Source organism: Mesoplodon bidens, assembly GCF_964165515.1.
Source record: "Mesoplodon bidens genome assembly, chromosome: 2".
NCBI lineage: Eukaryota > Metazoa > Chordata > Mammalia > Artiodactyla > Ziphiidae > Mesoplodon > Mesoplodon bidens.
The window spans coordinates 159,663,066-159,684,235 of NC_138177.1; the positions used below are offsets into that span (position 1 = coordinate 159,663,066).

General features: G+C 48.0%; 1 protein-coding gene across 1 annotated transcript in view; it reads right to left on the reverse strand.

Annotated features, from left to right (window-relative positions):
• The window catches only part of LOC308605401 (uncharacterized protein C1orf94), a gene marked incomplete at both ends in the record, with an annotated part of 48,836 nt that overhangs the window by 26,384 nt on the left and 1,282 nt on the right, over positions 1-21,170 (reverse strand). The window contains 2 exons of the mRNA XM_081215379.1: positions 9,935-10,261; positions 10,781-10,936. Of these exons, the coding sequence (XP_081071505.1) occupies positions 9,935-10,261; positions 10,781-10,936 (483 nt within the window). The remainder of the gene's footprint in view (positions 1-9,934; positions 10,262-10,780; positions 10,937-21,170) is intronic.

Below are 21,170 nucleotides of genomic sequence, written 5' to 3' on the forward strand. Positions count from 1 at the left end.
TCTTCATCTTTCCTCTCCTCCAGAGCTAGGATTCACTGAACTGCCCTGGGTACACACACCATACCATGCACACACATACACACCAACTTATGTGTGCACACACAGCAGTCACGTACATGCACATGCACATATGCCAATCCATATGTGCACACACACACCCATACCACAGCTGTGCACACATACACACTAACACATATGCATACACACACAAAGCACAGCCATGTACACACACACACCAATGCACAAACACACAGCCAGGCACACAGCTGTGCTACAACCACACACACCTGTGTGCACACACACAACCATGCACACACCACAGCCATGCACACACACACACATGCTACAACCATGCCCACACACATACCACAGACGTGCACACACCCCCACACACAAACACACCACAGCCATGCCCACACACCTCACAACCGTGCACATACACCCAGGCACACATGCACACACCACCGCCATAGCTTTGTAGAAACCCAGCAGGAAGAAAGAAAGGGGGAAGGAGGGCGGATTCCCCTATCTCACAGCCTGAGGGGACTGGGCCGACTGTTTTCAGTCTGGGGGGCGGCGGGGGAGGAAGGGGGCAGTTGAGAGAAACTGCAGGTTCAGTCGCCATCCCAGGGCCTGTGCACCTGTGTCCCAAAGGTACCTGGAAAGCCACTGAGTTCCACCTGCCGGCCCTTCTCTGGTGGGGGTGTGGTGGGCAGCGGGCCGTCAGAAAACTGTGATTCCCACCCCGTCCCTCCGCTCCCCAGGCTTCGTGAGGATTAAGTGAGATGATGAATGTGAAAGCGCTCGGTAAACTGTAACGGGCGCTATGCAAATGTTAGCAGCTCTGACGGAGAGATGTGCGGTGCCCAGAGGCCCGCTGACCCTTCACAGCCCAGGGCTTGGCCGGCTGGGGGTGGGAAGCCGGGAAGTGGCTGAAACTGCAGTCACCTGCACCGTGGGGATGCTGACATCGCCCGGGGTTAAGGGAGACGACACTGTGAAATCCCTCAGCTGCCCGAATGCCACGCCTGGGCTAGATGTTCATCTCATTTTTTAGCAAAGGCCTTCACACAGAGTACAGTCCATTTTTACAATGTTCCTGGCATCCTCTTAGAGCACAAAAACAGTCAATCTCCTTCCTTCATGCTTTTTTTGGAACACCTCTTTCACAAAGCGGTGTCCCTTTGAAGCCTAAGGTTCCATCATCTTTCACCCCCTAAGTATCAGAGAACTTCCTACAAATATGCACAGGAATCCCCTGTGGTGCTTGTTTCAAATGCAGATTCCCTGGGCACTCCTGGGGAAATGGCAGTTCAGTTGGTCAAAAAGGGGGCCCAGGCATCTGCATTCTGAGCCAGGATCCCTCCTCCACCCTCTGCCCCAAGGCCTGCAGTTCTGGTACAAATGACTCACTTGAGGACACACATCCAGGTGTGAATTTCCCTTCAGACACTTCAGCTCCCCTCCCCACCCCCGCCTGTCCCTCAGGGCAGGTGGGACAGTCTTCTAAGACAGATTGGCAGGTGGAAGTGAGACCTTCCACTCTGCTCCCTCCCTGACCCTCCATCTGTCTGGAGGGGAGAGAAGGGAGTACACAGAGGCGGGCAGGCGTTGAGCCTCGGACTGGAAGGGCTGGGGGATGAAGGATTCAGTGAGCTGGGGAATGAGACAAGAAATACTGGGGAATAAATACAGCAATAAAGGAGCCTCGGCTGGGAGCTACAGAGTGATTCTTATTGTTCAAATTATCTTTAAAACTTTTCATTTGAATCTGTTTAATAAGAGGAGGCTTACCCTAAGGAAGAGGTATTTTTTAAATGTGACTTGGGAGCTGAATTGGAAAGAACGTTGCAACAAAGATATTAAAAAGGGGATTAAACCAAACCACCGGTGGCCCGTCTCTGCAGGCTCCCACAACCTGCGACACGACTCCCAAAACCATAAAATTAAATTAAAAAGGGGGACACGGGACATGCGATGTTAATCATGATTCATCTTCCCTTCACTGCTCATGGCTCCCGGTATTAGCGAAAGGAGGAAGGGCTATTCTGAATGGCTCCTGGGGTAGGGAAAGAGCTCTGGTCTTAAAGCTTCACCAGGTCCCTATCCTTGTTCAGCCCCCTCCAAGCTGGATGACTCTGGGCAAGTTGCCTAACTTCTCTGAGCCCCAGCTTTCTCATCTGTAAAGTGGGAATAATATTGACCATCAACTGGGAAGGGTTGTTAAGACAATGTGATACACAGAAAATTGAAATACAGAGCCTGGCACATATTAGGTGCTCAAGAAAATGTCAGTTCCCTTCTTAAGCTTAAGGCAGAAGGAGGAAAAGACCTTGCAATGTCTTGGCTTCCTGATATCCTGTCCCTACGTCACTCAATGCCTCCTCTGATGATTGTGACCTCTGGTTTGGATCCTGGCAACCTCTGGGCCTCACTCTCCTTGTAGTGACATTTTTATGGTTAATCCATCATTCACTTACTCATTCATTCATACACATTGCATTGCCACTGAGTGCCAGGCACTCGGCTGGGCACCGGGGTGACAATGATGAGTAAGACATGGTCCTTGCCCTTGAGAAGCCGTGGTCAGGTGGGGGAAGAAAGACTGTTGCTACCGGCAGATGACCACCTCATCAGAAACTCTATGCCAGAATGGCGTTGACGCATCCCACTGGAACTTTGTGTCCTCCACTCTGGCCAACGGTCAACAAAAGAGCTGGTTATAAACTGACTCTTCCATTCTATTACCCGCTTATAAAGACCCCTACCATTGGGTCCTCAGAGCTAAGGAAGGATTTCTCTCTCCTGATGACCTCTCCTGCTTTCTCTTCTTAGATGATATGAGTTATAGAAACTAACTGGTATATTCCCACTTTTTGCCCCAGCTGCCAAGAGTCTCAAAGCAACATGCTGGCCTCCACTGAATACTTTTCCTTAGCTTAGCTTTTCTGGTATATAAGTCTCCTCTCCCCATACCACTCTTGATTACTTAACCCTTGTCATTTTGTCCTTGAGAGTAATGATAATAGGGGGATGATGAAGATGATGAACTTGAAGTCCTTATTTTCTGCCAGGTGCTGTATGAACTTTGCACACATTCTTTCATTAACCTCCACAATAGTCCTTCAGGGTGGTCACTATGACTTTTTCCATCTTTCAGATGAGGAGAATGGGGCACAGAAAGTTTGAGCAACTTGGTGACAGTTAGGAAGTATACTGGGATACTCCTTATTTTATTGTTATCTGAGCCACCTTTAAACTCTTAGGAAAGAGAGGGGATATAATTGTTTATTTAAATTTAAAAAAAGGAACGTGGAAGAGGGAGGAAGGAGAAATGTTAAATGGGGTGAGCAGTGAAAAATTTACAGAATGATACACTAATTCCAGGTCTTTAAGGGTGGGTAAGGTTTCAGTAGACAGAGAGAGATGGAAGAAAGGCATTCCTGGTAGTGAAATAACCTGAGCAAAGGTAAGGGAATGTGCACCTGCTTGTGGCAGAGACTCTGGAGAAAAGCAGCCAGGTGTGCACCTAGAGATGTAGGTAGGGCCAACTGCAGAGACTCTTTCAAGACCAGGTCAGGGGGTTCAGAAGACAATGAGGAAGCCATGGAAGATGCCTGAGCAGTACTGTTGGTGTGCTTCAGGAAGATGAAGCTGGTAAAGGGCGAAGGACATCCAAGAGGGAAAGGAACCAGGCACAGTAAGATGAGACGATCTGAAAATGGCAGAAGAGAGAACTGCAGGGAAGCAAGGAAACAAAAACCATCATGAAGGCAATTGACAGACGTGTAAGGAGACTGGAGGAGAGAAGGGTCAAGGGCCTTGAACCTCTATCTGCAGCACTATTTATGCACTAATTCACTTGACAACCGGGATGGAGGATGCATTGATGTCAATGTGATTGGGGTCATAGTAGTTGCTGAGACCCAGCCCTGGGAAGCTTAAGGGAAGGGGACACTTAAGTGTCCATGAGAGAAGGATTCCAACCTGGGGCCTGGGGTTTTCTGACATTCTAAAATGTCAAGGGATGTGAGGATGTGTTTCAGGCAAAAGGGTGTATGGCAGCTTCCCTCAGATTCTCAAAGAGGGGTTTGACCCCTCCAAGGGGAGAAAATGCTAGCCTGGAGTGAGCATTAGACTCCAAGGGTCTCCAGAACTGGCTTCTGCTCTAGGGCATCAGTCCGAGTTTCCACGTGTGAGTCTTGCCTCATCACTCCCATCACTCGGTTTCAAGTTTTTTAAAAAATAAATTTTTTAATAAATAAAAGTGGGGATGTAGTCCAAGCAACTTTTCCAGAAAAGCAGGATTCATCCCATTTTTCCTGAGCTGGGTCTTGAGAAGAAAGCCTCCAGAAAGAGTCCTGTAAGCACAGGGAAGAACGGGAAGCTCCCTGGGATGATGGGGAATCGCGTGGGGGTGGATGAGAGCAGAAAGGTGGCTCTCTTACTGTTTTAATAACTGTAGCAACAAAGGACTGGTTTGTTGGGAGAACCGTTCAAACAAGGCAGCACGTTGGGTTCCAAGTCCCAGTGGCTCTCCTGTCTGGGGGACTGGCCGATGGGTGCAAACAGTGAAAATTTACTGGAGCAAGTGCAAAACAGCCTTCTTCCTTCATGCGACAGATAATACCTCAGAAGGCTGCCAGTCAGGAAATCATTTCTGTTTTTTAAATGCTTAAATAGATTTCCTTTCTTTCTGTAGACTTATCCTCCTACTTGGGTCTGGCTCAGGATGACCTTCCAGCTCGCCTCCCCCAGCCTCCTCCAGAAAGCCTTCCCTGAGCTCCAAGCCCAGGCCATGTGTCCCCTCGGGGTGCTCCCACAGCACTGGCACTTCATCCTGACCTTTATCCTGATATGTGTGATCTGCTCTCCTCAAGACACTGAAGGTCCAGGTAGGAGCTCAGAGACTGTCCCCATCTTTTTCACCACTGTATTGCTTTCACACTTTGTCAGGCATGCACAATAAATATTTGTTGAACATCATTGCTGTCACATGGACCTGTGTCTATCCCACCCACTAGACTGGTAGCTCTCAGAGAGATGGGCTTCTGTCCTACTTAACTCTGTATCCCTGGGACCCAGCACAGGGCCTGCCACCCAGAAGGCAACTGTGAATGTTTGTTGAATGAATCCATAAATGAGGGAATGAACAAATGCCATTTCACAGTCAGGGCAATGGAGTCAACAGCAAATCCAAAACCCCCATTCTAAGGCTGTGAAGTTTTAGCAACAGGGGGATAGAATGAATAGGTAACCCTAGAATATGAGTCAGTAAGTGGCTTTCCACAATTCTCTCAGCCCCAATTTAAGACTAATTAAAAGATAACTGAACAAGAGTCTGGAGTTTAATTGACACTAGACAGAACTACTGATTTCTCTCCCATAGCCCATTTCTCCCCATTTCTTCCCCACCTCAACAAATGCACCACCGTCCAACCAGTGCTCAAGCCAAAAACCTCAATTCAGCTGTGATGTCACTATCTGTGTGCCCCAAACCATCTGCAGGTTCTTTTGACTCTTCTCAAAATACACGCCGAATCCCCCACTTATTCCATTTTCACTGCAATCACTCTGGTCTAGCCACCATCACCATCATGCTCATCTGGACTATTGTAGCATCTTCCCAGAGGTCTCCCAACTTGGTCTCTCACCTGTCTAACAAACCATCTCCACACAGCAGCTGGAGACATCTTTAAAAACCAGTGAATGTTGGGCTTCCCTGGTGGTGCAGTGGTTGAGAGTCTGCCTGCCGATGCAGGGGACGTGGGTTTGTGCCCCGGTCCGGGAGGATCCCACATGCCGCGGAGCGGCTGGGCCCGTGAGCCATGGCCGCTGAGCCTGTGCATCCGGAGCCTGTGCTCCGCAACGGGAGAGGCCACAACAGTGAGAGGTCTGCGTACCGCAAAACAAACAAACAAACAAACAAAAAACTAGTGAATGTGATCGTGTTACACCCCCTTCCTAAAAACCTCCAAAGGTCTCCCATAACATGGAGAATCAAATGTGAACTGCCTACTGTGGTCCTCCAGGCCTTCTGAGACCTTGCCTGACTGTCTCTGGTATCACCCTGTGCCACGTCGCATCACTCACCACACCCCAGCCGCGTTGTCCCTCTCCAAGCCCACTCACATCTCAGAGTCACTGTGGTTTCTCTCCTTTCTGCCTGGACATCCTTCCTTAGATCTTCACCTGACTGGCTCTTTCTTGGTGTCCAGGTCTCAGCTCAAATGACCGCCTCTACTCAGAGAGTCCTTCCCTGACCACCCAGTCTAAAGGAGGTCCCCCTAGTACTTTAGTCAGTTTTATTTCCATCAGAGCACTCTCTGCTAGCTGAAATTATTTGGTTTATTTTTATGTGTTTATTATTGGTTTCTTCCAACTAGAATACCAGTTCTTTTCCCATTCTAAAGTGATCATACTCTTTTATTTACTTATTTTCTGTTTCTCTCCCCTACTTGAATGTAAGCTCTAGGAAGGCAGGATCTCATCTGGTTTACAGCTCTATTCTACTAGCTCTTAGCACAGAGCCAGGCACATAGTAGATGCTTAATAAATACCTGTTGAATGAATAACTGAATGAATGAATGAATGAACTCAAAATGTGTCTATAGGCTGAAGTTGGCTTGTGGAGAAAAGTGAATGCGGTGTTAATTGCCATTAACAGGAATACAGAATATAGATCGGGAGAATCCAGTCTGCTTGGATTGGATCATACCTGGATTACTGTACTTGGTTCTGGTTGCTGCACTGCCCCAGGGACCAGCAGTGTGGGCAAGATACTGACCAAGTTGGTACATGAAGGGAAACTTAGAAAAACAGAGGTACTCAGCTTGTGAAAACAAGAAATCCTAGGAGGAGTGTTGTTGCCATCTTTTAATATCTAAAGGGTTATTGAGAGGAAAGTGGGGATAGATTTGGTTTGGAGCCCTAAGGGCAGAATCCAGATCAATGGGTATTAGTTTGATAGAGACAGATTTCAGCAAGGAAGAAAATGTTTTTTTGACAGTCAGCGTTCATAGCAAAGGAAGGAGCTACCTTAGGAAGTAGCGAGCTCTGCATCTAAGAAAGTGTACAAGTGGATAACCACTTGGCAAGGATGTTGAGGAAGGGATTCAAGCAACAGAAGATAGCCTTCAAGATCCCTTTCAAACTTGAAATGTCTGGGTTTCTATGATATATGGGGACAAAGTAAAAAAAAAAAATCTGGCTAACAAGAGTTCTAGAGCTTACTTATCTACCTTCCCTGATAGCAGTCAGCATCTCCAAAACCCAAACTGGGTTTACAAAATTAAACAGTAGGCAGGTTAGCTGAGAGGTTATCTTGTGGGCCTGAAGCCATCCCACAAATATGCTGGACAGCTCCCTGGATTTGAAATCTGTTATCTATGTGTGATCACTCAGAACATGGGACTGCCGAATATTTTGACTCTCCAAAAAGATGCCTTAATTTCTAGGAGAAGGCAGCTAACTCTATCACGTAGTGGCTAAGATGGTCCTGGGTTTCTTTCCTGAAACTCCACCACTTCTTAACTGTAGGACCTCGGACAAAGAAATGAACCCCACCAAACCTGTTACCTCATCTGTAAAAAGGATCTGACTGAAAAATAGGGGAGGGAGGAATCGAAACAAGAATGGCCCAAAGTTAATAATTAATGAAACTGATTGACAGACATTCATTATACTATTTTATGTGTTTGAACATTTGCATAACAAGCAGTAAAAAGAGGGGGAGTTTAAAATAGTACCCACTTCATGTAATAATTGTAGGGCTTAAGGAAATCATCATCATCTTTATTACAAGGAATTTTTACAAATCCTAGTTATTACCGGGAATGTTTAAATATCCCATTTAATCGTCCCAACAACCCGATGAAATGCATAGTAATCATCTCCACTTGGCAGATGAGGAAACTAAAGCTCACATAAATTAAACGAATCCCACAGCTGGCACAGGGCTGAAATGCGATCTGCAACCAGAGTTATGATTCCACCATTGCAGCTGCCTTTATTTCAAGAACAGCTCACTGTGCTCTACTTGGTTGATATCTGCACGATTATGATATCATTTATTCATCTAAGGCAATGGTTTCCTACCTCTTTTCTCATAGCAGAACCCTTTTTTCAAATGCAGCCTTTACTCAGAACTTCAGTAAGTAAAAACCCATAAAAGCCGAACAGCTCTGGCTGATGTGGGGATCAGTACCCAGCAACCAGGACACTCGACTCCAGGTTGCCCCTGAAGCACCCTAAGGTCTATGAGCATAATGTGAAAACCCCAGATTGAAGGCAACAAAAACAGCAACCAAAACCCCTGAACCCTGAGAATTGCATTTAGGGACAGCCTCACTGGAATAATGTAGCTTTCAGTTTCCTGTCCCCATTATATTTGATCCTCATTATCAACTCTGAGATGGACAAGGCAGGGCATATCATCCTCCATTTGCAGATGAGAAAATTAAGGCCAAATGGAGTTAAGCGACTGGCCAAAGGTGTGCCAGTTCAGTTTTCAGCCAAGTGCAGACTGGAAATAGAGTCTGTTTCCATTAACTCTGTGTGACCTGGCAGAGAGGGTGCAATCTACTGGAAATTGCCACTGACCCTTGGTCCACAAAGTGGCCAATCAGCTCCTTGGCCACTGAGAGCTGAGCAGAGCCCCACAGGCCCCCTCTAAGGCCCTGTCCCAGAGCAGATGGCAGTGGGCAGGGGAGAGGGTCTCAGTGCCGCTGGAGGGCAGGACAGCAGGATTTTGGCTGTAGACAGGCCATTCCCATCGCAGCTGTGCACTGCTGAGCAGGGGGCAGGGGAGGCAATAACAGCCAAAATGCCTTTCGCCTTCATGTGTAGCAAGTAAATAAGCCCAAAAAGGGTCAGCATGGAGTGCAGAACTGGGGAGCAGTTACGCTTTGCCTTTCTTAGCTCTTGTGTAGAAATCCCTGAAACCAGACTCAGCCCATAATTGCCTGCAGGGTTCCCCCACTCCAGAGCATCTCTGAGCTGAGCTGGAGCATGCGTTGGAAGAGGTAACACTTAATTATCACTTAGTCTTTAATTAGCGCTTAATTATTAACACTTAATCCATCTGTAAAATGGGGATGCGAATACCTGCCTCATAGGGACTCTGGGAGGATTAATTAATGTTTGCAGCCCACTTTGAAGACGCAAAGCAGTAAACAAGTGCTCAATGGTGGCATTAATAACTCGCCGGATTTACTCGCTTTTTCTAACGAGGTCCTTTCTTCTTCCCTGTTCCTCCCTCTCCTTTCTAATATCCATCCCCCAAAACATCTACTCAACTTTGCCCTGGTGGAGAAACTTTTAGCTCTGTGTTTCCCAGACACAGGATTTCCCATCCAGGAAATGGGCTATTTACAGCCATCTTCCTGTGCTTTAATTTTCTGTTATGTCCTCTGAATATGTCAGTGCCTTCCCAGTAAATATTTTGATGTGCACTCTCGCAGCGGCTTCTATGGAGGCTGAATGGGACAGCTGCTCCCTGTATTAGGGAATTCCAGATGTGGTTTAAAATCATCAGACTCATCTGTGCCAATGCCTAGCCTTTGAGGGCGGCAGGGGAGAAGGATCTTCTAGTTGCCTCTGGGGAAAGCTACGGACTTCTAGCCTTCAGCCCCGGCTAGGGTGGTTTTTCAAGGTCGTCAGATCTACCTTGGAGTTGCCAATGCCTTTAGACAAGAAATGTCCCCTGAGTGGGCTGGTACAGAGGCAGCAGAAATACAGCCCTGGTCTGGCCCTTCACTCAGGTAACTTCAGCATCCCAATCAACGCTCCTATTGGACAGAGGACCATGGTGGGTGGAGGAAAAGTACACAGCCTTCAGGGTTTAACCAGACTGAACAACAGGTCAAAACACTCCCCCAGAGGGTTAGACCTCATCTTCTCCCTCCTCCCTTGGGTCACGTAAGGGGACACTCACTTTTCTTGGAAGCTGAGGCCATTGTCTCTTGGGGTGCCAGCCATGGGGGCAGAGAGCTGCTCCTTGGAGGTCCTGGGCTGCAAGGCCTCGGGCAGGCCCTGAACTCTCTTCCAGATTTCATGGCAAGTCTTGTCTAAGCTGTCTTGGGGTGTGTCCTGGTGGATCCAGATGTACCTGGGGAACGGGCCCAGGGCGGAGGGGCACTTGGCCACCAGGGCTGAGGACAAAGCCTGCCCATGCCCACTGGCCATCCTCTTCCTCTCTTTTTGGAAGCCCCTTTGTCCACCCAGGGCTCGAAGACAGGGGGACCGTCCACCACCTCCCCTCCTTCACCAGAAAGGGAGGTGAGGATGGGGCAGGAGGTCAGTTCTGTCCAGCTGTTGGTCCAGCAGGTGACTATGTCCAGAGGCCTTCGATTTGTGTGTAAGTGATGGATGGAGGACAGCTTTCTTTTGGGGAGGGGGTACTTATTTTGATTTGTTTTTATTTGCTCTTTCTTGACTTCTGCCCCCCACCCCCTTCTCCCTTAGAAGAAAATATTTAAAAGTCAACAAAATACAGTAGTTTAGTAACCGTGGAATCCCCCTGAGCTCAGGAACCAGGCCCCTGGGCGGGCAGAATGACATGTGGGAACAGCTGGAAGGGGAGGGCTGGCTCTCCCCACAGTCCCTGGCACTCTCCCGTTGCCACTGGCCCCTGACTCCTGGCAGCGCCCGGGGCTCAGCCCGTTATCACTGGCTAAGCCTGGGGGATGACCTGGTGAGGGCCTGGCACACTGCTAGGCACCAGGCTCCGGGATCCCGCCATCGGTTTCTCACTGGGCCTTCCCAGGGACCCTGCGCCCACCGAGGGCCAAGGGCCCCCGCCCGGCCGAGCCCCGCCTTGCTCGCCCCAACGCCCCCTCCGGTCCCCCTCTCCTGGCCGCTCAACCGCCCACAGGAATAGTCCCGAGTGCCCGCCCCAGCGCCCCCAGCAGACACCTGGCACGGTCCCCTCCCTGGACTGCGGGGTGGACCGGGAAAGGGTCCCAAGGCCTTAAAAGGCGCTGTCTCCGCGGGGGGCTGGGGCCGATTTGCAGCGCCGGTGGCTCCCACCCTCTTCCCGGCCAGCGCTGGAATTCCTCTCAACGGCTCCGGCTCGGTGCGCGGGGCGCTCTGCATCCGGTCTGTGCCCCAGGCCCCCCGGTGGGGTGGGGGCGGGGGCCAGAGGACCCAAGAGCGCTTTCCCCCATTAGAGGTCAAGGGCACCTTGCCCCGGCTCGCCCCGCCGCGGGCTCCTCAGTACCCACCTGGACGCCAGCCGGTCCCTGCCGGGGGATCACTGATTTAACTGCCCTTTGACCAGGCGCTTACCATGTGCCAAGCGCTCGGCTTTGAAGTTAGTACCGTTATGTATTATTGTTCTACATTTGAGGAAACCGAGTCTCAAAGTCCTAAAGGGGTGTGTCCAAGGCCCACTAGGAAGCGGGGAGCTGGGGTTCAAACCCAGGCACCCCAGGCTACCGATACAGACTGGTTTCTCCAGCGCTGGGCTCAGCGGTCCCCAAGGTGGGTGGGTGGAGGTGCAGAGAGGAGGTCTAAGCTAACTGTTTGCTGCTCAGTGGGCTCCGCCCCACACTGGAGGGGCTTCCTTAAACTCGGAACCAACATAGGACCTCCGTCTGCCCGGGCCTCTCTGGCCCCAGGAGTCAATGGTTGTTCCTCCAGTGTTTCCCCAGTAAAGGATGAGCAAGAGGATGGACGGGAAAGAAGAAAGAAGCCTGGACGTGAACAGATGAGATGGCAGTCTGTACATGTAGGGTTGAATCCTGACACTGCCCCTTACTTGCTGTGTGACCCTAACAACTGTCTTCACTTCTCCCATCCTTCATTCATTCCCCAGATCCTGATGAGTATCTGTGCTGGTGAGTAGCAGGACAGTGAGAAAGCATGAAGGTGAAGGAAACTGCCATGGTCCCTGCTCTCATGGACCCTATATTCTCTCGTGGAGGGAGATAGATCGCCAACTAGCAGAGCAAGTAAATAAGTACTAATTACAGATGAAATAAGGGCTCTGATGGAAACTAACCAACAAAGTGAGGCAATGGGGAGAGAAGAGGTGGCAGAGGGCCTGAGTTCCTGGAAATGTTGACTCTAAATTTTAAAATCCGAGCTTGATTCCCCTTTGATTTTCATTACAAAATTGAAGATGTGTTCCTTTGGGGAAAATTCTGAGGACCTAGACTGAATAAAATTATAGTTAAGAATGTAGAAACCTTTTAAGATAGTGCATTTAAAGGAAAAGTGATCACTTCTGATGAAATATTAATAGTTCTGAAAATGTCACTCAGTGTTTGTGCTGCTTGGCATTTGGTTGGCTAACACCTATGCTTAGAGCAGAACACCAACGACCCTGTACTGCCCAGGCCACAGGATTCTGGAAAGTTAGCCAGCTCACTCATTCCTTCTGTTCTTTCTCCCCTTCATCAGGAGACTAGGCAACAGGGGCCAAGGATTGCAAAACAGAACAAAACAAACACGAAATACACCAGGAATAGAGAACAAAGACGGGGGTGTGTTTCTTGGAACACAGAGCTGAGGTATCTAGAAGAGTCTGCAAAAAACTTAAGTGGCAAACAGTATAGAGGTGTTTCAGAAAACTAAAAATAGAACTACCATATGACCCAGCAATTCCACTCCTGGATATATATCCAAAAAAACAAAAACACTAATTCAAAAAGATACATGCACCCTAATGTTCATAGCAGTATTATTTACAATTGCCAAGATATGGAAGCATCCTAGGTGTCCATCAACAGATGAATGGATAAAGAAGATATCTATCTATCTATCTATCTATCTATCTATCTATCTATCTATCTATCTATAGTGGAATACTACTCAGCCATAAAAAAGAATGAAAATTTGCCATTTACAGTAACATGGATGGACTTGGACGGCATCTTGCTAAGTGAAATAAGTCAGACAGAGAAAGAAAAATACTTTATGATATCTCTTATATGTGGAATCTAAAAAGCACATATACAATGAACTAGTGAATATAACAAAAAAGAAGCAAACTCAAAGATGTAGAGGACAAACTAGTGGTTACCAGTGGGGAGATGGAAGGGGGGAGGGGTATTATAGGGGTAGAGGATTAAGAGATACAAACTATTAGGTATAAAATAAACTATAATGGTCTATTATATGGCACAGTGAATATAGCAAATACTTTATGACAATAAATGGAGTATAACTTTTAAAAATTATGAATCACTATATTGTACACCTGTAACTTATATAATATTATACATCTACTATGCTTTAATGAAAAAATACTTAAGTGGAGTACTTAGAGCTAGTATAAGCAAACCACATCTAATCTGGTAGCCACTAGCCACATGTGGCTATTTTAATTTTAATGTAAGTAATATTAACATTTCAGTTCCTTCGTTACATTAGCCACATTTCAAGAACCATGTGTGGCTTGTGGCTACCATTTTGGACAGCACAGAGAACACTTTCATTATTGAAAAACACATAGACTCTAGAACCAGACGACCTGGGTTCAAATTCTGAGTTCATGTTTCCTGGCAATGTATCCTTAGGCAAGTTACTCTATGCCTTGGTGTATTCGCTTTCTAGAGCTGCCATAACCAAGTACCACAGACTGGGTGGCTTACTCAACAGAAATTTATTTCCTCACAGTTCTGGAGGCTAGAAGTCCAAGATCAAGGTGTTGGCAGGATTGGTTCCTCCTGAGGTTCTCTCGTTGACTTATATACGGCTATCTTCTCCCTGTGTCTTCATATGGTCTTTGCTCTGTGCATGTCTATGTCCTGATCTCCTCTTCTTATAAGAACACCAGTCATGTTGGGTTAGGACTCACCCTAAAGACCCGATTTTTACCTTAACCACTCTTTAAATGTCCTATCTCCAAATAGTACCTCAGAGTCTGAGGCACTAGGGGTTAAGACTTCAACATCTGAATTTGGAGGGACACCATGAGCTCATAACACTTGGTCTCCTCATCTGTAAAATGGGATGACAATAAAGAATATCTATTTTGTAGAATTATTGTAAATGTCCTATTACTACTTAATTATTTAACAAACGAAAGCCCCTAAAACAACACCTGGCACACAAGAGACACCTAAAAGTGCTGTATATTAGTTTCCTTGTTGATTACATTGAAGTGCATGCCACTGGAGTTTCTCAATAACAGCTTCTGTGCTATGAGTAGGGAGGGAGAACTTTAGCTGGAGTGGGAAAATTTGCTTTGTGATGGAGGAATGGACTCGAATCATCAACTAAGCCTTTCTAGGCTTTGTCCTTTTTTTAGCACCAACCATGGCCAAAATTGTGCAAGGCACAGGGCTAGGAGATGAATAACACCTCTAGCCTACACATTGTCACAGGAAGGGAGCAAAGCATTCCAGAAGTGCCTGCTACACAGCAGGTGTGGGGAAAACTGATATACTCTGTGCCCAGCACGTGAAATGGTGTCCAGGGCCATTGACTGCTTCGCTTCAAGCTCTAAAATAGGCAGGCACCAGGTTTCACTATTCTACCTTCAGCACCTTGAACAGTGGGTTCAATTTGTGAACCCCTATTACCCTGAGCAGGTTGTTTCACCTCTTTATGCCTCAGTTTGCTCATCTGTGAAATAGGGAGAATAAAACACTGACCTCATAGAGTTGTTTTGTGGCAACTGAGATAATACACGAGCTGTGCTTAGAATAGTGAGTCTGGCACATGCATTGTACCCAGTGAATGTTAGCTATCATTATTTACGATTCTGGGATTCTTGCTTTTCTATTTGAAACCAGGAAAGACTCAGGAGGAGACAACTCTCCCTACCTATTCTCCAGCCGAAGCCTCTCCTTCCATCACGGACACAAACACGGCTAGGATGGAGAACTCAGAAAGGTGGGCACGGCCTACGTTCTTTGGTGATTCACAGCTTACTCGTGGAGGCCCTGTCCGTTCTCTAACATAGTTTCAACACCCAGCTCTCACCATAAATATCTCTTTTTGGATGTAAAAGAAAATTGAAAGGTTTTTTTTGCCATTTTGCTTTTGCAAATTTTTGGCCATGAATAATTTATTTAATTTATGGTCAGCTATGATTTCTCACCAATCTTGGTGCCTACCTGGGAGATCTTGTGCGGTGAGAAAACTCCAACCTATCAATTGTTATCAGATGTAATGAAATTTTTATGACTACTAAATTCAACAGTTAATGAAGTTGACATAATGGTACATTTAGCATTTAATTAAATATTTACTGATTTCAATGTTGCAGTTTTCTTCTTTGTATTGTGGAGCTACTAATAATAACACTTTCAGGCCTCAGACTTTTTGCAGGACCCTGAAAAATACAGTGACATGATGCCTAAAGCGACGTGTTGCCTAGAGTGGATTATGCCTGAAGGGTCAAACCGCCCAGAGGGGGCCCATGCATAGGGAGACTGCAGGCAGGCTTCTTAAGGGACAAACCCCAGAACAGGAGGAAGAGAGGAGGGTGTAGCCATCTGTCACGTGAATGGGCCTCCCCTGGACATTGTCCCAGGAACTGAACCTGACTTCAGAGCAGCCAGCCCTGGGAATTCCCTGGTGGTCCAGTGGTTAGGATTCTGGGCTTTCAGTGCCGGGGGCCTGGGTTCGATACCTGGTTGGGGAACTAAGATCCTAGAAGTCAAGCATCGAGGCCAAAAAAGGAAAAACAAAACAAAAACTAGAGTAGCCAGCCCTTCCCAGGACTTTGGAAAGGACACCAGAGGAGGCTAGAAGCAAAGCTGTGGCTCTGGATTCCTCTTTCCTGGCAGCGCCATCAGCGATCCCTACCATTTCCACAGGGGATTTCATCCCTTATTATTGCCTCCAATCCTTGCCCATTTGTGAGGAGACTGTTAAGAGCTTGGGCGGTGGCAGCAGACACGTTTGAATTTGAATTCCTGCTCTGCTACTTACTGAAGGGTGGCTTTGCGCATGCTCAACTTCTCTGGCATTTCATCATCTGCAAAGGGATGGAAACACTAGACAGGTGTGGAGGGGGAGAGTTTCAAAGAGGGACATCTATGAACGTTCCCAGCACAATGCCTGGTGCACGGTGTGCCCTCCATAAAAGATATCGATTATTGTTCTTGTTATTAGCTATTAATGTAAAAATGGAGGATGATGAGATCTCCATGTAAAGTCAGGGGAAAGGAAAGCCATAGTTGGAGGAGGAAAAGGATATGACTTGTCAGCAGTGGCCCAGTTAGGTGGCACCAGAGTTGGAATGCAATTGGTCTTCCGCTTCTGCTTTGGCCTTCCTGCCAGACCCCTGTCATGAGAGGAGCCCCAAGAATCCCTGGAGAGGCTCTGTATGGGGTCCCACTCAACTAGAAGCTTGGTGTTCTGTCCTTCCATCCCTAACTTCCAGGCCTGGACGTTGGTCACCAGTATGCATTCATTTAAGATTTAGACTAGAGATGATTTGAGGCAGCTTTCAGATTAAAAAGTAAAAATTACAGCATCGAAGGATAAAGCAAGAACTGACTCCATCTAAAGAAAGCAGAAAGAGTTGCTGCTCTCAGGTCCCTGAATTGGTCAGCAGGCATGGAGGTAATAAGGTAATAAAACTGGGTATCCCTATTTGTCAGCTAAAGCAAAAACGGAAACACGTCGGAAGGCAGGGTTTTTATTTTCTGACAGCAGAGAATACCCATCTTCATCTGCAGAGACAAAATGTTTCCTGGAAATAACCCCAAGCGTGAATTTATCATGAGTCCTTGTATAAAGGACACTGAGTGACATAGTGGGCCATATATTCAATTCTGTTTTCATAAAGACAGAAATGCCATTAAGTTGGTCAGTTTCTCACATCAGGGTTCTCTGAAGACAACATAACATTAAATCATAACCCAGAGAAGGCATTTCTTTAAGGAATTCAGATAATGGAGTCTAGGAGAGACACCTTTGGGTCCATTCCACAAACATTACCGAGCACCTACTCAACCATCCATCCATCCATCCATCCATCCATCCATCCATCCATCCAGCAAACATCTACTGAAGGCCCACCATGACCAGGTACTCTGAATGGCACTGGTGAAGATTGCTTGTAAGAGCTGATGTCTGGGCTGGGTTTTGAAGGACAAATAGGAGAACGCCAGACACAGAAGGAGGGGAGAGCATTCCAGGCTGAGGGAGCCGCGTGCACAAAGGCCCAGAGTGAAGGGAGAGAGAAAGCACGGCTCATTTCAGGAGTGCAGGGGCCTCAGAATGGCTGGAGCGAGCGTGGTGGGTGGACAGTAGGGAGACAGGAGGCACAGGAGAGAGGCGAAGCCAGAGGCAGGAAGGGAGGGTCTAGCAGAGAACTTGGATTTCACCCTGTAGGCCGTGGAGAAACATCCGGGGAAAGGCAGGGAAGCTGTGAAATCAGGTTAGTGTTTTAAAAGAAAAGCGGCACAACGGAAGACATGTTGGATGGGACAAGAGCGGAGTTGGGGGCCCCTGTTATGCGGCTGCTGTCAGAAACCCAGAAGAGAGATGTGGGGACCTGGCTAGGACCTGGGAGATGCTAAGGAGGCAGAATTTAGAGGACTTGGGAGCTGCCTGGATGTGGGGGCTGAGTGAGAGGGGAGGCCAGAATGACCCCCCAGGTTTCTGGCTCAGGAACTGGGTGGAGTGGAACCTGGTTCCTGAGATGGGGGACCGAGCAGAGGGGCAGGTTGTGGTGCAGGGTCAGAAGTAGGTGAGTTCAGCTGTGAGCAGGCTGGAGCAGAGCATCCTGCAGGACATCCAAGAGCAGAGGATGCCAGACACCACACAGGCACTAGGGACTCAGGCGACCTCCAGAAGATTTCTGCTGTAGGGAACTCCCAGTCCACTGCGGGGGCAGCCAAAGAGAAAGCTGTCAATTACAGAGAGACTGGGGAGTCGCAGAGCAGAGGTACGGTGCCCCTGCTGCCTGCCCTCCAGCACCCTGGACCGCTGTGAGAACTGCAGATTCTTCTTGCTGGGTCTACCTCCCTGCATTTGCCCACACTGCTTTCTTCCTGGAAGGTGCCACTTCTTACCTGCCCCTCTCCCCAGGCTGAGCTACAAGCCCTTCTCATTTCCATAACATCCTGTAATTCTCCCAGAGTCATTATGTTTTGCTGTTTAACTCTTTTCCCAATAAACTATCCATAGCCTGAAGGCGAGAACCACTGGTCATGTCTTATTCTTCTTTATATTTGTTTCCTCAGCACCTAGCACAGAGCCTGGTGTGCAGATTAATGTTTGTGGCTGCACAAATAAAAGAATGAGTGAGGAGTAAGCAAATGATACTGAAGAAAAAACATGGAGGAGTGTACGAGGGTGTTACTAGCTGCTGTAACACACCTCAATATTTTGGTGTCTTTTTGCTGTTAAAGATCATTTCTCACCTAACAGTTCAATTCAGGTGTCCCAAACTGGTGGGTGACTTTTCTCTACAGGGTGATTTGGGAACCAGGCTTCTTCCATCTCATGGCTCTGCCATCCCCTAGGGACCCCAAATGCTCTGTATCCAGCCAGCAAATGGAAGAATAAGGGTGGGAGGATTTTATGGGGTAAGCCTTGAAGTGACACACACACCACTTCTGCTTACATTCCTTGGGCTAGAACCCTTGTCTTTTGACTGCACCCAACTGCAAAGGGGGCTGGAAAGTGTAGTCCTGGCTAGGCAGCCACTTCTCAGTGATAAATCGGCACTATTGACATTTTTGACCAAATAAACCTTTGGGGTGAAGGGGGCTTCCCTGGGCATGTAAGGTGCCCCCTAGATGCCAGTAGCACCCTACAGTGGTGACAACCAAAAATGTCTGTGGACACTGCCCAATGGCCCCTGGGGGCCAAATCACCCCTGGTGGAGAACCATTGTTCGATACAGTGGAAGGGGAGGCATACCGTTCTGACGTCCAGCTAGCTGGCCATGCTGCAAAGGGCATCTAACTAAGCAGAGGGTGTGTGTTGCAGGTGCTGGTTAGGAGAAGCTACCTGAAGGAGGTGACACTTGAGCTGGGTGATTAGGAATCATCTCCTCTGCACAGTGAGAGAAGGAATGGTATTGCACTCAGAGGAAGCAGCGTGAGTGAAGGCGTTGGGGCTACAATAGCAGAGCTGATTGGAGGAACTTCAAGTAGAGATGAGAGCCTAGCATAGCCCCTCTCCTGTGGATCATGGCCTCTGACAAGCAGAGGAAACATTCGACCTCTTTTGCCACTGACTCGAGTTCTGTCCCTTTCTTTGTTTCACAAACACAGGATTTTCTGCAGGAAATGCTAGAATTCCATGGTCCCAGCATTTGGTAGCACTGGAGGAATGGTCCAGACTGTGGGCCCTTCTCACATCCCCCTCCTGATTGTGGGGCTCTCACAGCCTCCCCCAAGTTTGTCCTGGGCTTTTTCTTCCTGAACCGTTTCTGTCACCTTTCCTTGGGAAGCAGATCACTGTCATCTCTACGGTGACAGCCTTGCTCTTGGGAAATACTAGTTTCTGTCCCATCGCGTTCGTCATTTTAAAATCCCCACCCTCCACTCAGACCCCAGGCTTTTCCGCTGAGCCCTTGCCTTTGCTCTGTAGCCCTTCTCTGCCGTCCTACCCAGCCCTCAGCCTCCATTTCTGCCCTCGTTACTAGAGCATCCATTTGCCAGCTCATTTTCTCTCTCAGCTTCAGCAGGTTCTTTTATTTTCTTCTTAGGTCAGAATGAAACTTTCAGGGCATCAAGAGTGCAGCCCCTACTTGAATCAGGCCAAGTTCTCCAGAGCACCAGGCCTTGTTTTCTTTCTAAAACCAACTCTGATCTTATCTGGATATTAGGCTTATCTTGGCGAGTCACCACACCACATTGGGCTTTTTGCAATGTGATATTGTGGAGAGGCCTTGACCCATGGCTGCCTCTTGCTCCTGGGGAGACAGGAGTGGGTAGGCAGGGAGCCAGCCCTGGGGGCTGGGCTGAGTCACACTCTCCTAGGCTAGACAGGGGAGGGCTATTATTATCTCTTGGACCCCTGCCTCTCTCTTGGCCTGCAAATGTTCAGGGTCCCCATCTTTAGTCTTCAGAGCCGTGCACCTTTTCAGACTACTTTTTTTTTTTTTTTTTTTTTTGTGGTACGCGGGCCTCTCACTGTTGCGGCCTCTCCCGTTGTGGAGCACAGGCTCCAGACGCGCAGGCTCAGCGGCCATGGCTCACGGGCCCAGCCGCTCCGCGGCATGTGGGATCTTCCCGGACCGGGGCACGAACCCGTGTCCCCTGCATCGGCAGGCGGACTCTCAACCACTGCGCCACCAGGGAAGCACTCAGAGTACTTCTTGATAAAGCAGTCACACTCCATGCAGCCTGATGGGCATCTCTTTAAATCTATTTTCTGACTGTCATGCTTTTCTTCTCTCTCTTCCCTCCATCTGTAAAGACCTCTCCTCCTGTTATGTGCTGAATTCTGTCCCTCCCTATGTCGAAGCCCTAACCTCTAGGACCTCAGAATGGGACTATATTTGGAGACAGGGCTTTAAAGAGGTGATTAAGTTAAAACTAAATCTGTGAGGTGAGGCCTAACCCACTATGACTGGTGTCCTTATAAGAAGAGGAAATTTGGGCACAGACATGTACAGGGGGAAGACAATGTAAAGATGTAGGGAAAAGACATGCCATCTACAAGTCAAGGAGAGCAAACTCAGAAGGAGCCAACCTTGTAGACACCCTGATCTCGGACTTCTAGCCTCCAGAACCTTGAGACAATACATGTCTGTTGTTTCAGCCACTCAGTATGTGGTCCTTTGTTATTTGTTATGGCAGCAGCCCTAGCAAATGAATACACCTTGTACTTTCCCCTTTTTAAGACTAAAATCCAATCTCCTCATCATCCCCTAAAAGACCCTGCATGATCTGGCTCTGGTCCCATCCCCTCCCTCCTCTCTTAGGTGTCCCCTCTTATTCACCTTGACCCAGACCCAGCTGCCTTTCCCAGTCCCCCTCCCTTTTCAGGGCCTTGCCCTTCCTTTTCCCAACTCTTTGCATGGCTGTTTATCTTAATTTTCAATCCCACCTTCAAGGTCACCACCTCAGAGAGGCCTTCCCAGACCACCTATTTAAGGTATGCCCCGTGTAGTCCTTGTCACAGCAACTATGGACTTTTTCTTTATAGCATCTTTAATTAGTCACCTTATATATAATTGTTTATTTATCATCTGCCTTCATCAAGCCAGGGACAGTCCACTCAGGTGTATATATCTAGCGCAGTGTCTG